Source organism: Mycteria americana, chromosome 2 (genome assembly GCF_035582795.1).
Source record: "Mycteria americana isolate JAX WOST 10 ecotype Jacksonville Zoo and Gardens chromosome 2, USCA_MyAme_1.0, whole genome shotgun sequence".
Taxonomy (NCBI): Eukaryota; Metazoa; Chordata; class Aves; order Ciconiiformes; family Ciconiidae; genus Mycteria; species Mycteria americana.
Window position 1 is genome coordinate 76,708,291 of NC_134366.1, and position 16,438 is coordinate 76,724,728.

General features: G+C 43.4%; 1 protein-coding gene across 1 annotated transcript; it reads left to right on the top strand.

The window, feature by feature from the left end:
- The first annotated feature begins 432 nt into the window (after positions 1 to 432).
- Positions 433 to 8,688, top strand: STMND1 (stathmin domain containing 1). Its single transcript, XM_075495442.1, is given in 9 exon segments — positions 433 to 516; positions 1,397 to 1,571; positions 3,762 to 3,833; positions 3,836 to 3,914; positions 7,863 to 7,908; positions 7,910 to 7,987; positions 8,419 to 8,460; positions 8,462 to 8,636; positions 8,639 to 8,688. Coding segments are annotated over 9 exon segments (801 nt in total).
- The last annotated feature ends 7,750 nt before the right edge of the window (positions 8,689 to 16,438 follow it).

Consider the following 16,438-nt stretch of genomic DNA (forward strand, 5'->3'; position numbering starts at 1 on the left):
GAAGTGTGTGTGTATTTTACATGACAGTATCTTGTTCACCTAGGGAAGGGGAAAAAAAAAAAAAAAAAAAGAGGAAAAAAGAGGAAAAAAGGCTGGAGATACTCAAGTGTCTTTGCTTGAGTTCCTACAGGAGGTTCACTAACACCCTGAATGACCTGTAGAGATTTGCTGCTCTCAGACCAACATCCCAGCTGTGCAGAAGAAACACATTCCCTCTTAACTTCAGATGAGGGTGCCTGGACAAAGATGATGATGTCTGTATGCCAGGACATAAGAAGAAAGCCTTCTGTGGTGTTATTTATTGTAGCAACAGGCCCTGGCAACAGTTAGACTCCATGGCGATAATGAATAATGAAGCTTCCCAGGAAGAGACTAGGGTATTCCTACTCCCCGGACTTGCAGCAAGGAGAAGCATATGGTCACAGTTTCACCATGGGCTGCAATATTTCTAACAGGGTTGCTCTCACACAGCTGTCTTCTGAGGAGCTACAGAACAACCAGGAAGCCAAAAGCCAGGTAGTGACTTCTTCCAAACAGACTCTGTACAAAAGTATGTTAGGAGATGTCTTAGCACATGAGTGTACAGGGACATATGTCTACAGAGAAATGGTTTTGCTGATGTTGACAGTAGCTCTGAATCTGTCAGGGAGCTCTTTAAGAGAAGGGCTATCACTTACTCAGCTTAATACAACCCCTGCTGCAGGGGAAGCAGACTCACCATTTGGCCACATGCATGACCTGATTTTACAGCACCTGAAAAGTGGCTTTTCACAGTCTGTCTCACTTGCCTCATTAAAGATACAGTTAGAGGCACTTGTTTCCCACACCAGTGATGAATTACAATGCTGCAGCAAGGTGGGTTTTGCCTCAAAAAGTTATTATGAGGCAGGGGCCTTGTACGTATGCAAATATTATAGGATACATGCGCACAGCCACTTTGTGAAGTTTGCAGAGTTGCACTGGCTCAAGCCCAAACACACAGAGAACAGACAAGACTACATCTAGGCTCTAATCCTGCATTCTTTGGAGGTTCAAAGCTATTGTTTAGAAGGTGCACAGGTTAACACCTTACCAAGTGCCAATTTAAAACTCAGTTTTAAATTTCTAACCAATGATCCGCATACAGAAGGCACTTAAAGTACTGAAACAATACTCCAATATAGTTAACTGGGTTATGAACACATTTAGGTTTAAGGTCATTGCTTCCTTTCCAAAATGCCCCAAGAGACCTTTCCTCACCATCAAGATACACCTGTGACAGAACATGTATAAGTATCAGGAGCACCTCTGTCTTACACTCCACTTGGAACCTGCCAATTCTATGGGACTATTCTAGATACCACCTTAAATGTTTAGAAGCTCAAGGAGCTTTTCTGATTTCTTCGTTTTCTTGTAGACTAAAAATGACAGCATTGCTGGAACAGAGGCTGTTCCCTCAGAGGATGGGGCAGCTTGGCCAACAGGCACTTCAAAGGATGGAGCCAAACTTGAAGATGAGACCAGCGAGGGAGACTCCCCTGAAGACGTGCATTGCTGCTTTTCTGAGAAGATGCAAAAAGCACAGGTAAACAGTAACTGAAGTTCATACCAGCTCCACAGAGACCTAGGAGCCAATAATCTTGAGAGTATTGCTACAGCCAACTTCTATACCCAGAAACGTTCATGCTGCGACACCGCAAGGATTGAACTCTTAGCGCTGGTTTAAAACCATGCAATAGTAGCAGAAAGTATTTCCTAGCTGATGATTATGTTCTGCAGCATGACTCAACCCTCACTACCAGAACAGGCAGCAGGGTAGATACTTTTCTTGGCAGACGCCTGGAACAGACCAAGAGAACAAACTCAGTCTCGTCCGCTGGGGGTAGCCCTCTCTAACTGGGATTATGGCACACGGGGAGGACGCATTGCCTATGCAAGGGCTGTCAGTCTGCTGTTACAATGAGTCAGTTTTTACAACAGAATGGTTAATACAATGCCCCTGACTAGCGTAAGGTAGAGACAGTAAGTAAATACCATGTTATTCCTTAAGTTTGCAACCAAAAGTTGCAGGGCCAGTCATCATATAGAGAAAACTATAAAAATTCCAGAAATCGTCATGACGATAAGCAAAGGTCTGCTAAGAATTTTTTTTTCAATTACAAGTGATCACTTAAACCCAAACTTTTCTATAATCTTGGGATACCATTGTAGTAAGAGTTGCTGATGGAAAAGCAGTACCATCTTTGGCACATTTAAACCCCCTAATTTTGTAGTTTAACTCTCGTATTTTTCAAGTGCCATGAACAGCTTACATTTCACAAACACACTAAATGGAAAATCTACAGTGGTTGTTTACTCTTTGTAATAAACAAGGGTTGCAATAAAATATTTCAAGTTGAACACAAAAGGAATAATTACTGGTGTTTGCTATTCATTAAAGAGGACTTAACTCCCAATGCCACAGAAGGACGTGATGAAAGGATTTCATTTCAGATTGAACAAAATTGGTTGCTTGCTCTGAAATAGTGTTTCATTTAATTTTAAGCTCCTTTTCCGCCCACTTGCTAAAAGATAACTTCATAGGAAATTTCTAAACAGAAAGTTTTTGAAATCATGCTTCAATCTTCTGTTTCAAGAAAAAAAACCAAAACAAAAAAAACCACCAAAAAAACCCCATACAATACCACAATATTTCAACTACATTTTTCTCCTGAATGAATAGATTAGTAAAACCAATACAAATTCACATCACTTGTCAACGTTGCCCACTCATCATGCTTTTATTTTTTGCCAAGATACATTTTGCTGTATACTGGCTTCTGACATTTACATGTTCTGACTGACAGCTGAACCCCAGTGCTTTTTGGGTGACTGGTTCAGTTATTTTAGGAGAGGTATGGAGTCAGCTTCTGCAAGATGGTAGATGTTCTGTATTTTTGTTTTACAACTAAAAAATAAGCCAACGTTGTCATACCCACTCTGCTTATAAAGACTGGCAGATGTCAAATAACTGCGATTTTGGTTTGGTCCAAGCATTCTTCATACAAAAGCTCTATCTTCTGCCAATAGAGGTTGGGCAGATGGTAGAACTGTCAACTGAGGGTTGAAAAACCTGATGGGTCTTGGCAATAAAGTTGTTCGTTGTTTATTCATGTCTAATATGTGGAAACTTAAACAGCCACTCAGAAGGGTTATCAAAATAATTTGGTTTTTTTATTCTTAATTGCTGTTTATAAATATATAATTAAGTGTTGGAATGCTTATGATCAGACTCAAATGTAGCAATGCTGTTACAACAAAAATCATAGACCATGAAAGCATATGAAAGTTGGGGTTCATTTAACAGAAGAGCACAGTGATCTTTACAGGATGGCCTGTTAGTAGGCTTGTACAATCTCGTCCCAGCCTGGCTTTCTCTGACCAGATCACAGGACCCTTGAGAACTTGAACAGTAAAGAGCTCTCTAAGGACCCTCTTCGGGAGCATGCTCAAAAATTGGCTTCACAGGCCTACAGCACACGCTTCCATGCTTTCCTGAATGTGTCCCCCTGGGTGTAACTGATTACAGTGAGAAACTGAACTAGGTGCCTACACCATTTTTCAAGCCACTAAAAAGCTTACTGCAAAGTTTAAGCAGTGAAAAGAGCCTTGAGCAGGCCTTCTCCACTGGTTGTTCTCAGTACGTAACCTCTTAAATAAAAACTCTGGCACTGGAAATATATCATGAAGTTTTGTTTGAATGCCAAATGCTCTACAAGTTTTAATGTTTTCATCTTTTGAAGATGCGCTGCTCACCAGCGAGTTCACCAGTAAATCATGGCCCTTAGAGGAAACAGAGAGGTAAAAATCATCAGACATCTTGAGGAGCTGAGGATGCAGGAAATAATCAAGAGCCAAAGTACCACTGCCAGGACTGGAGAAGAGTATGAAAACAAGTGTCATTATATGAGGCAGGACACCTGCTACAGCTCTGACCCTGCTGCGAGCACCCTGAGATTCAGTTTCTGCACACGCAAAGCATCCAGGCCTCTCTCCTCTAAGAATTTAGAAGCAAGTTGTTAAACAACAGAAAACTGTGTTATGGGGATGTTAATACAACAGAAGCTGGTAGCAGTTTTCAGTTGTTTACAGCTTCCAGGCTTGTTTCAAATGGGGACAAAGGAGACAGTGACAGTACTAAGAACTTGCTCTTTGAAAAACTCACTGGAAGCTAGATGCCACAAACTTGTTTCTCAAGTCCACAAAACTAGAAGAAATACTGCTGTCAGGGCTTACAATCACATTTAAATTAAGATCTCAGAAATCCTAAATATTCACACTTTGAGAAATCTACAATTCACATTTGATCTCAGACGAAGAAACCATTACAAAATGGATTGAAAAAAAAATATATATACACACAACTGGTATTTGAATAAGAAGCTAGTGTCTGTTTTCTTTTCATTCTGATTCATAACCTGAGGTTTATTTTGGCTTCTGAACTCAAGTTAATTCTTTGTTGTCAAGTACTGTGTTAAGGATCAGATAGGGTTTCTCTTCCAGATAGGGTTTCTAGTACAGACGTCAGGAGGGGAAAGGTCTTCAGGGAGTTTGGAAGCAGTTTAATACATTTGTGGATATCTATCATCCAAAGCATTATCCCACCACTGCTTGGATACAGGAACAACTCAAGATTAAACCAAGGATGATTCTGAGCAGCTTTGTCACTTGAGGCAAGCCATTCGCACATCTCTAATCTTGGCCACTTATATTATTGAAGATCGAACAGAAACTTTCATAAGAAGGACTAAATGAGCAAGTGCCACCTTACAGCCTGGCCACTGGTGCTGCCTAACACATTTCCTATTGCCAGCACTTTGGAAAACAGGGCTGGAGGGTCTCCGAGCACAGTATCTCCACAGCCTTCACTTACTTACCTCAGACAGATTTTTTGAGTATCTGAGAGGATTATCCCCTCTGTGGCTAAATTTAGGTAACGTACTGCAGGCAGGCTTTTGTATTTTTCCCCTTCATAAGATAGGTGAGCGTCTGTTCTTTTTTCCCTCCTGTATCAAAAAGCTGTCTGGTATTAAATTACACATACTCTTTATTGACAGAAACTCAGTCTGTGCTATTTCTCCTTAGAGAATTTCTATCCTCCCAACAGGAGGATTTCTGTCTTAAAATCAGTACAGCTTTTAAAAATGAACCTCATACTTTTCACTAACAAAGCCAACTTTTCCAAGTGGTATTTCACATTTGAGCTGGGCCCACTGCTGGGTAACCTACAAGTGAAAACATAAATCTGTCACTAGCTGTTAACTATTAGCTCTCCCTTAGTAGCAATAGAAAATTTGGCCTGTGCTGCCTCCTGTAAGAATAATTTATTCCATTAGAGCTCAAATCCAGGAGATTACCTATGAATAGAGGGACTAAATGCACTGAACACAGACACAGTAGAAAAGGTTTATTACCCAGACGTATTCCAAATTACAACGTGCAGCTCTGGATTTTGAGCATTAACACATGGGTAAATTCACAGCTGAAATTTTGGAACTGAGCAGGCATAAGCATGAATAGTTTTATGCCGAATTTCAGTCCAGCACTAGCTTCAATGAAGAAATGAGCTCACAGACCTCACAGCACTATGAAAGCCAAGTACAACCAGGTTGGAGATTATTTTTACAATAATATTGGAGACAGAGATATCCTTGCAAGAGCTTTCCCTTCCTGTACATAGTTCTACTCCATATAAGTATCTGCATCCCTTAAGCCTTGGCAGCATTACCCATCTTCTCCAGATTTCCTGCCATTGCCAACACTGTTAAACAACTACGCTAGAAGCCTTCAGTCTTTTGACCATCCCTCACTTTATTCTGAATAAAGAAACTCCAAGCAGTACAGGTTAAGACGCCTTGTTATACCTGTTTCTAAGTGTTACTGCTCTAAAGGAGCAGTCCTTTTGAGAGCAACATTTTATGGGTCTAGTGTAACAAAGCCAAGGAAGAGCCATACACACCACAGGATAAGCCAGCCTCTACAATTTTAACAGTGGCTCTTACGAAAAATGCCAGCAGAACCAGAGCTTCCACCTAAGATACAGGTATCTAGGCTTCTTTGCATTACATTTCAGCATTTAGGGAGAGGAAAGAAGGAAAGAAAAAAAAAAAAAAAGTACTGCTATTTTTCCCTCCCGTGCTTCAAAAAGATTGTATAGAATCATAGAATATCTCAAGTTGGAAGGGACCCATAAGAATCGAGTCCAACTCCCTGCTCCTTGCAGGACTACCTAAAACTAAACCATATGACTAAGAGCATCATTCAGATGCTCCTTGAACTCTGACAGGCTTGGTGCCATGACCACTTCCCTGGGGAGCCTGTTCCAGTGACCGACCACCCTCTCAGCGAAGAACCTTTCCTCATCTCTAAAGAATCATAGCTGATGTCAAACGTGAAAATGTTTAATCCTCACCCCCAAAGAGTTACATTAAGCTCTTAATAAACACCCCTACTCCCAAGAAGTAGCAGGAGTTGAATTATAGGCAGCACTGGACACTTTAGTTCATTAGTACACTAGCAGCTGTAGGATATCATGTATCAGGTACCTTTTCTCCAAGTCTACCTTAAAGGCACTCCTATGTGTGTGAGCTACAGGGTAAGCAAAAGGACCAAAGGCTGTAGTTTCAAATGGAATGGTCTATGGGAATTTTATCCACTTATCATGAGTTATCATTTACAAGGGATGCGCACAGGTTATTATTTTAGCATTTCCATTGCTGTTAGCTTTCAGTGTGGGTTCATTGACACTTTGAGGACTCTTGATCTCCCAAAACTGTTTAGCTCAAAGATAAGTTATCTTCTCAGCTTATATAGACACAGAACAATCTGGAAAGCAACCTGCTTGCTGAATACTCTGTTTAGTTGGGACATATTGGGAAGAATTTTCCATTCATTTCTTCCTATGCAGTCCACAGTTTATCTTGGGTAAGGAATGACATGCTCAGTACGCAATACCTTCCCACTTTGGGCTTTCGCTAGAATGGCCTTTGTCATTAGATAGAAGAGTTTCTTTCTTTTTTTTCTTTTGAAAAAGTCTTTTGTTTCATTTTTATAATGATTGAACATTGCTTTGTTCAGATTTTTTGTCACCTACATTCAAACCTCTCCTTTGTATATCAGTTTTCTTCCTACTGATTCATGCTCCACCTTCATCTCACTAAATGAGTCATCTTCGATACTCTTTGCAGCACTTAACACTTCTGGCAGTGAGGCCTGACTTCTAGAGTTATTTATGGCAATAAAAGTCTGGGGAGCAGATAACTCAGGAGACTTGTAACAGGATAGTGATTATTTCAACCCTAGGTCCTTGATGTGGGTTTAACACTGCTAAAACTGCTTATCATACAGAAAATGGTAGAATTCAGCCTCCTGGCTGATCAAATAATCACCACATCTTTCCAGGAGTAAGTAACAACTTTCCAGGAGTAAGTAAGTAACCCTCACCAGCAGAGCTCTAGGATTGGGCTGCTCATTTACATGCAGCAGAGGCCAGCAGTATCATGATTACAAAGCTCTAACAAAACCATTCTTAAATATCTTCAGCAGTAATAAAAGTAACTTCCCTAAATACTTAGGGCCTCATTACCAAATCCCCACATCTGCTGGGTGTACAGCAACATGGCAAGCTTCACAGACACATCACTCAGCAGAAAAGGGGAATTCTCGCTGCAGACAACACTCACTCATGAGTGAGCACTGAGGTTATTAACACATCATTATTTCTAGGCTTTCATTGGTATGAGAGTCCATCACCTCTGTGCATGAAAAAAAAGCTGAAGGCAAGCAGCAAAGTGTCACCCCAACACCAAAATATACTCTGCTGAAAGCTTTTAATGTCTCTACAGAGATGCCCAGGAAAAGACACTGAAGAACCCACCAGCTAGGCTGGAAAAAAATTCAGTTTGGAAACAAGGAAGTGGGTGATTTTACAGTGAAGGACATTTATACTTCTGCTGAAGCAAAAAAACAGGTCATCTAATTCTGCTGTGTATTTTTCTAGTGTTTGCTTTATTACCTAAAACCCTCTACATTTTATAAATCGAGCTAATGCAGACAGTTTATGTACAACCTACTACCAAAACCTGATTAATGGCAGTGCAGTGGGTCCTATATTAATCTCCTAGATGTTGGAAGTCCAGGTTTATTGTTGCCAAAAGCCTGGAAGATTACTCTAAAAATATGCATAAGAGTAAACTTCTGGAGCAGTCTTTTTTTTTTTTTCCCTATAGCAAAAGATGCATCTTCCACAGACACCAGAATAAATTGACTAAATTCAGTGCTAACTGCCATAACAGTCTGATCACATTCGGGTAGAAAGTAAGAACTGCTGCATGTGTTTGACACATATCTACTTCCATCCCTCATTACAAAGCATTGGGGTTTTTTGTTGTTTTGTTCTAGGTTAGGGAAGAGGAACTGAACAAAATGCCACAACACATTACATTTTTTTCCAGCAACTGCCCACCAAACTACAGGGAAACAGACTGAAAAGGACTGCCCAAGTTTTGAAAGTCAAGGAGGTACAGACACCCCTCAGCCCTCACCTTCAGATGGTGAGCCAGGGGTACTGCTGAAGGAACTGCAGTAGAAGCCACAAACACAATTATACCAAGAACTCTATCATCAAGCCTGATAACTTACAACTGCATCAATGAAACAATCTGGATCTAAGCTGTCTTGCAAAAATGAAAAACTCCTCTGCTCCCTGCAGCTGTCTTTTTTTTGGGCATAAGTAAATGATTTATCATGGGGCACAGCTGAGTCTTGCTGCTACCTATCTCACCTGGGAAAATGGTATCTAATCTTAACTGTTACACACTAATTGAAAGTAAGAAAACAAATGAGAAGAGCCAGGAAGATGCAAATTAGTAACCAGCCAGTCACTAAGTTCAAGCATGTACACATTATCATGATTTTATCAAATTTACTTTTTCATTATTATATCATTAAATTTAGCTCACTTCTGGGATAGTACCATGAAAAGATTCCCTTTCCCTAGGGAGCAGGGAACAGGATGCTGGAAAGGCATTGTATAGACATGGGAAGGCACAAAAGCAGGAGTGTGCAGGGAAAAAGCTGTGACCAGCAAGGATTTGGAGCAGTAGAACATGGTGGAACCCTAAGAGTAAGAACAAAGACTTTTAACTTACTGTGCAGAGCAAGTTGCAAAGAGGTGAGAGCTTCAGATAGTAAGGTGACAATAGGCCCCAAGAACATCTGTTTGACAAGCATTGAGCATACAAAGGAAGGACAGAACAAGTACTGAAAATACAATGGAGAAAACAACTAATGGGCTGAGATACACAAACCACAGGTGGATTGTCCACATGGAAGGAGATGACTGTTTCTGTTACAGTGATGTGTTTGGTCAGTCTTTTGACTTTGGAATCCCCCATGCCCTACCTCCAATGCACATGCAACTACAGCCAGGTCTTCCAAAAGCAACAAGTAAAGCAACTGTGCCATTCATGCTCTCCTTGCTATCAGCCCTGCCACCCCATTCTGGTGCATCTCTAAACATGTCCATCCCCACTTCCATCTGGACCACAGGCTCCACCTCCCTCCCTCCCCCTTCAATCCTGCACCACACTCACCTCTGCTCCTGGCTTTTTACTTTCTTACCTCCAGCTACAGGTGACACATTCTTCCTTTCCACCTTCCAAGCCAAGGAAATTCAGCTGCAGCACAAGACCACTCTTCTCTTAAATTACAGGCCAGGCACTACAGAACAGATGAAAAGGTAGTCCCTATTTTTTACAGTCTCATGGTAGTTCTCCCTATCAGTCTCAGGAAGAAAAAAACTTTCCTGCTTTCTCTTCTCTTGCCAGACTTGTATTAAATCACTAAGGCAAGGGGCAAAAGCTCATCTCGTTTCCTGAGCAGCTGGGATCCCACCTGAGGAGCTGAGTAAGGCAGCCCATCAGAAAAAGCCTATTCTTTCAGCCCAGCTCCAGGCCAAGTGGGCAGGTTTTGTGAAAAAACTATTAGCAATAGAGAAGAAAACCTGGAAATCACCCTGTGTTGCCCAGAAAGAACAGTAGAAAAACAGGAAAAAGAGAAAAAATACCTTAGGAAACAGAGAAACTTTACTCAGCTGGTTCAAAATTATCCAACAACCTGACAAATAGGAGAAGGAAGAGATCTGAGGGTACATTCTCACCACACAGTTAACCCAGGCTGTTCACTGAAATTTGTCTCTTAGGTACTTCAAGCTAAAGCTACCTGGCCAGGCTTGGAATAAAAACTGGTGTGTGTATGCATATATTTATCCATACAGACTGTTCCACCAAGTTAGAGTAATTTGCCTCCCCTTGCAGTGAAGTTACTCAAGTGCTAATAGTCTCCCAGTGCCTTCCCATAGTTTCAGAAGGACAAACGATGGACTGTCTGCAGCCGATGCCGTTTCTTCCACTATCTCCTGGGTGACGATCTTCGCTCCGTGCAGCACAAAGCCTGATAAGCCCTTGTGATACAGAGAGACACAGAGCATCAGGAAAGGTGCCTTTTTGTAACAGGACCACTCATGTGCTTCTTGCCTGGCTCAGATCTGCGTGTCAGACGTGATTGCTAGTCTCTCAAATCAACTATGGAGCAAAGATACCCTGAAAAAAGCAACAAGAAACAAGAGGGCCTCTGCAAGTGTCATTACTATAGCAGTCTACTTAGAAAAACTTCCTAGAATCAAAGATTCGAGATGAAGCTGTGGCACAGTGTAGTTCAACTGGTGGGCTGAGAAGTGATGCTGTCTAGCTTGTCAGCTTTACTTGGGGAGGGCACAGACCTGTTTCAGAAGTGAAACACTCAATTCTTCCTCCTGAGCATATCCAAGAGTTTAAGCCCTGAGCAGGTAACTTTTCCACATCCACCTCATGAGGCAGGGTGGGTATGAATGGTAGGTAGTCTGGTATATGCTTTGTCAAAGGGTTGTTGTGTTGTCTGGCTGACCCCGTTAGACCAGCGGGAGTAACATTCTGAGTCTTCCTAGGACGCTTGTTGGAAGAGGCTGAACGCTGTGTGCAAGCAGTGGAAGGTGATCTCGGAAAAAATGCATGGATTTATCCTTATACAATGTTCACAACAACTTTAATTATTGGCTCTGTTAGGAGGATCTGCTGAAACCCACAATTTCATACTTTTTGGCACAGGAAGTTTCTGAGCCTTTTCCTGCAATAGAAGATACAAACTCTTGGGTGGGCACACAGTTTAAATATTTTCTGAACTTGGAAATCCTTTAAAACTAAAGATCAAATCTCTCTGTTAAGTAAACAAATGTTTGTATTACTAATAAGGGAAGCAGTTAAAGCCTGCCTTACTGAATTGTGTATTTATCTGAACACTGATCTAACTCCCATTGAAAACCATCCGTGTCTTTCCATTACCTTCAGTGGATGTTGGACTTGTCTCTTGATGCATAAGAGAATAGCTAAGCAGAGAGAACAAAGCTACATTTCTGAGCAAAGGAACAGCCTGCTGTTTCGACTGAGTTCAAAGGACGTTGTGAATATTCCTATGTATAAAATTACACTGAGATATAGCTGAAAACTGCAGGGCTCCTAGCCATGGCTAACTGCTTGCACAAAAAAAACCAGGGCAGCAAGTAGGTGCCAGGTGTCTGCTTTTAAAATGCCTTCAAGTATTTAATGTTCTCCTGTTTGAATGGTCGGTCTCTTACCAAAGACCTTGGTGCACAGTTCAGCAGTGCCCCCATGACCAAGCACCACTGACTTGTGTCACAGCCACATTTGCACTAATCCCTGTCCCTTGACAGATCTGGAAAAGGCAACAGGTAGGTAGTAGGAGCCTGCAGCACCATAGCAACTGTGCAAGAGAGCACTAGTCTCCCTGTCAGCACTGATCTCTCTCTCCTAGCCTAGGGAGAGGGAGACACAAGCCTAAGCAAGGGTGACTTGAGCAAAGATGCCTTTTCTCCCATGCTAGGGCAGAGATAGGAGGGTAGGCAGAAGCATCTCAGTAGGCCAGACCAGCCAGGGCTCGCTCTCCTCAAACACTTACAACCACCATCGACCTATTTCCATAGGAGTGGTTTGCCTGAATTTGCTCCCTTGAGCTTCACCGGAGGGCAGCCACTTCCTGAAACTAAACTGGCTGAGCAACTGGGCAAACAGAGCCAGAGCTACAGACGTTTAAGCGTGGCAAGCATCAGGATCACCAGTGCTCAGGTTATGTGCAGGCTAGAGGATTCCTACCTGTGCCGTTTGGGGACTTCTCAGTCTCTGCTCTAAACCCCTCAGATGCCTTTGTGAGACCCTATGAGCCCTTGCCTCAGGTAATATGTGGGAGGAGGCATTTTGGAGCCTCCTGCTCACATGATGAAGAAATGATGAAGGTACGATGCTATAACACCTAGCCAAACTCCTCTGAGCGTAGGGCTTTGTGCAACTTGCCTGCTGCTCCTGCCTCTCCCCGTCACAGGGATTTTCTCTGGTGCTTTACTGGAGTTCCAGCACAGAACGTGCCAGGCCTGCGTGCTGCCTGACGGAGGAAGCACAGGGGTAACTCACCAGTGGTGAGCCATGACGTGCAGGTTGGTGGGCTATCTCCCCATCCCTCTCGCGTGTAATTCATCCAGCTGTTCCCAGGCACAGCTTCTGCACCTTCAGTCCCCAGACTGCCTCACGCTCCTCCTGGGCCTGCGGGACACCTCGTCTCTTGCGAGCCGGGCGTGACTCACACGGCAGCCGGCCACCCCCCGCAGACCCCCCCCCCCGACCCGGCGCAGGAGCCGCGGGCAGAGCCCGGCGGCGGGGCTGGCCACTGGGGAGGAGCAGGAGCTCCGCGCTGGGCGCTCTGCCCTCGGAGGCGATGGGCTCGCCCGTCCCCCTCCGCCCCCAGCAGGTGTCACCCTGCCCCGGGAAACCCCCCCCGAAACTCCCGGCACCGGCACCGCAGCTGAGCTGGAGTTCAGCTGGGGCAGGAACCTGAGGGAAGAGCCGCCTCGCCAGGGGAAAGAAAGGAGACCCGGAGGGGCCGGTGGCCAGCACGGCCGTGGCGGGGTGGCCAGCAGCCGCTCCAGGCTGCCGGGGTCCGCCCGCAGGCTCCTGACCGCCTGCTCTGACACTGCCAGTGGAGAGGTTAGGTATTTACTTCTGCCCGGTTTTTTCCCCGAGTTTTTTAACAGGAAGGGAGAATGTACCGTGCGCACAGTATTTATGCTACCGTCCCTTTCAGTCACAGTTTCCTAAGATACGTAGCTAAAAGAAAGATGTGAATAACTATTCGTTCACGCTGTCACTAGGAAGAAAAACAAGGGGAAAAAATAGAGTTCCGAGAATACAGAAAGACAAGTTAAAGGGAAGTAAAATTATACGTATACTATCAGTTTGCTGCTTCTCTTGCTACAAAGACAGCTCTACCACGTGAAGCAATACCAGCCATCTCCCTACCAGCCTTTTCCTATACAAAACACCTCTGTGGAAGGACAATGCTCCATGTGATGGTGAGATGAAGAGTTCAAAGGAAGGGAAAGAAATATTCAAAATAATCAATGGATCGGGGCCAGGTTTTGCTCTGATGGGGGTTTGCATCTGTCTGAAGGAAAAGCAGCAGCGTGGATCTTGCGCTGGCACGAGTGCGCAGGGTCAGGTCCCTTTCCCTGAGGCTGACACCCATGTTCGTCTGTCGAGCTTGTTCTTGGGCAGGTAAGAGTGCTGCTGGAGCTCCCTGGGTGACGTGGGCAGAGTTGCTCCCTTCATGAGTCTCTGTTTCTTCTCCCCTTACATCTGATTCTGTATCTTTCTCTTGCCTTCCTCATTTTGTTCATCCTCTGACATTGTTCTTCTTTCTGACCCAGTTCGCCTTCTCTCCTGCATGCAGGGGAGTCACTAGTCTTTATCCTGTCCTCGCTACGCTGCAGTTCTCTATAATGCGCTGCAGTTCCATTTAAAATATCGGTCCTTGCTGCTGGACCACCAAAATTCTCCCATTTCAAGGCAATGTGTGAACATCTGGGACAAACGGCTTTCTCACAAAAAGCAAGACACAGTTGACCACTATGACCTACATCTCCAGGGAAAAATGAAACACAGACCTAGACCAAGAGGAGCATTCTCAAATAAGCCCCTAAGATTAAATAGACAGGAGTAGCTGGCAGGAACTGAGTTCTCTCCGATTTTGAGGTGTTTGAACTCGACATCCAAATGGTTATATCTTGCGTAAGTCTCTGTTTTATAAACAGCCTGTAGTGCTGAGCCAGTGTGCTGCAGCAGCTCTCGGGAGCTCTCTCGTGTGAAGCTGCATTGTTTCCTAACTTGCTCCGTGCACACTTTTAATATTATCTGGAATGATGAAACTAAATTCAGCCCTTAGAGCTTTATTTAAGCTTTGCTTTAGCTGCCTGCTTCTGTCAATGTACATCAGACCAAGCCAAAGTACTAAATGGTGGGGGTACAATTCTACTACACAATGTGATGCTTTGGCATGAGTTCAGGAAGCTTAATGCCAGGAAGGGCCAGTAAATAATGTCATCTGACCTCCTATATATACAGAACATTACATTTAATCACTGAGTGTAGTACTAAGGGTACGGAGGGATCTTAAATGAAAAAACTGAATCAGGGGCCTTCAACCTCCCTTTGTTTTTCTACGTTAATTTTACATTTCAAAACAACTCGGCTGCTTTTCAGCTGCTGTCAAAAGTGTTGGTTTCCTTTGAGGAGCCAATAAGTTCTTATTTCAGGCAGCACATCAAGAGAAACTATCATTTCTCTTCCCAGCACAGGATCAGCAAGTACTGAAAAGAGACTTCAGTGATTGTATAAGCAACTACTGAAGAAATCCCAGTTGGCAGAAGACTTCCAGGTCTTAATGTGCAAGGGAAAGTTTGGGGCAGAGGGCATAGGGAGAGGGCAGGATTAATGAGGTGGGAGGGCTGGATACCGGGATGCTTTAGGACAGAAAAGTCTCTGCTGTGCAACCCCTCCCAGAATGGGAATAACAAAAATATTTCCCTCCTCCTCTTTGCTGGAAAAAAAACCCAAACCAAACCAAACCAAAACATTAAGCATTTGATAAAACAAAGAGGCAACTTTTACAAAGTTAAACCAGTATCAATCACACACAGCAGGGACTCAATTTAGCACAGCGAATTTCCTCTCTTTTCCTGTTGTCTTGCAGATTAGGAAGGCACAGGATAAAGAGATCTTGTCAGGGATATTAATGGAGCTCTCCTGCCAAGATACCAAGATATCATACATAAGCTCTGGTCACAGCTTCTCCTTACCATGATGCAGCCAGCTCTGGAGATGTGTTTCCAGCTGATAGACGCTATCTTGGGGAGGGTGAGGACAGAGCAGAGCTAGAATGTCCTACCCGGGTGTGTGACCCCTGCGTGCCCTCGCTCACAGCTACCCCTTTAACCTTTCTGCCTGGGATTTTATTCCGTGGAATGATTTGTTCTGAAATAAAGACCTGACTGATATATAAACAGCAGAATAAACTTGCCCTCTACCAGCACTTTCCCACTCCACTGATACTCTGTTTTCTCTTGTTCCTTCTGGGTTTTGTCTTTAACAGGCCATCTCTTATTTTTAATATTTGAACATGTCTGGCAGGTGCTAGACCTATTCTTCCTCTCTGGCAGTTTTAGCATAAGAAGTGTTTTCTTTTGGAGGAGAGGAAACTGGGAGAAAGAAAATGAGTCAGGTAAACATAAACAAATTCAGAAAAAGATTTACAAAGATGGCACAGGGAAAATTTTCTCTCCTCCACATGAGACTATTTAGTGTGCTGTGGCAATATGTAGTGCCTGGCTACTAGAGTATGCTGATATGACTGTTTCCATTATTTTGAGCCTATTTATATTCTGGAAGATACTTAAGCCAGCTAGTGATATGAAAGTTGATGATTATTGGCAATGGCATCTCTGAGAGCTGCTTAGACTAGAGTCATACTTAAAAATCAAATAAGTAAGATCCAGCTGCAGAATTACAAACTGTAGAAAGTCCTGCTAGACACTAAAAACCTCCTTCTGAAGCTGTACTCTCACGTAGCTGTGAGAGCCATTACCCTTCCTGTTACACTCCCTGGATGCGTACAGCTAGAAAGACGAGCTATTACTGTTGGAGTTACAGAGCCAAAGCTCTTGAGCTAGGACTACAAGGAATCAAAATTCTCAGTAACACACTGTGTTACACTGTGACTTCCTCTACGTTGGGAAATTAAACATGCCTGGGATCAAGTGGTATGGAACACCAACATCCGTCCTATTAAATGGTCCTTGATCCAGAGTATCTTCTGAATTGTGCCTGGGAGCTGCCTGGGAAAGTGCTAGCTGGCCAATGTAACAACTGCCAGAGACTGTTCCGACAACTGAACTAATGACAATTTAGTTTATATTCAGAAACCTTCCTTGACACTGTTTAAATTACTAGAGAGGACACAGTCTGTCTGAAACAGTTTTCCT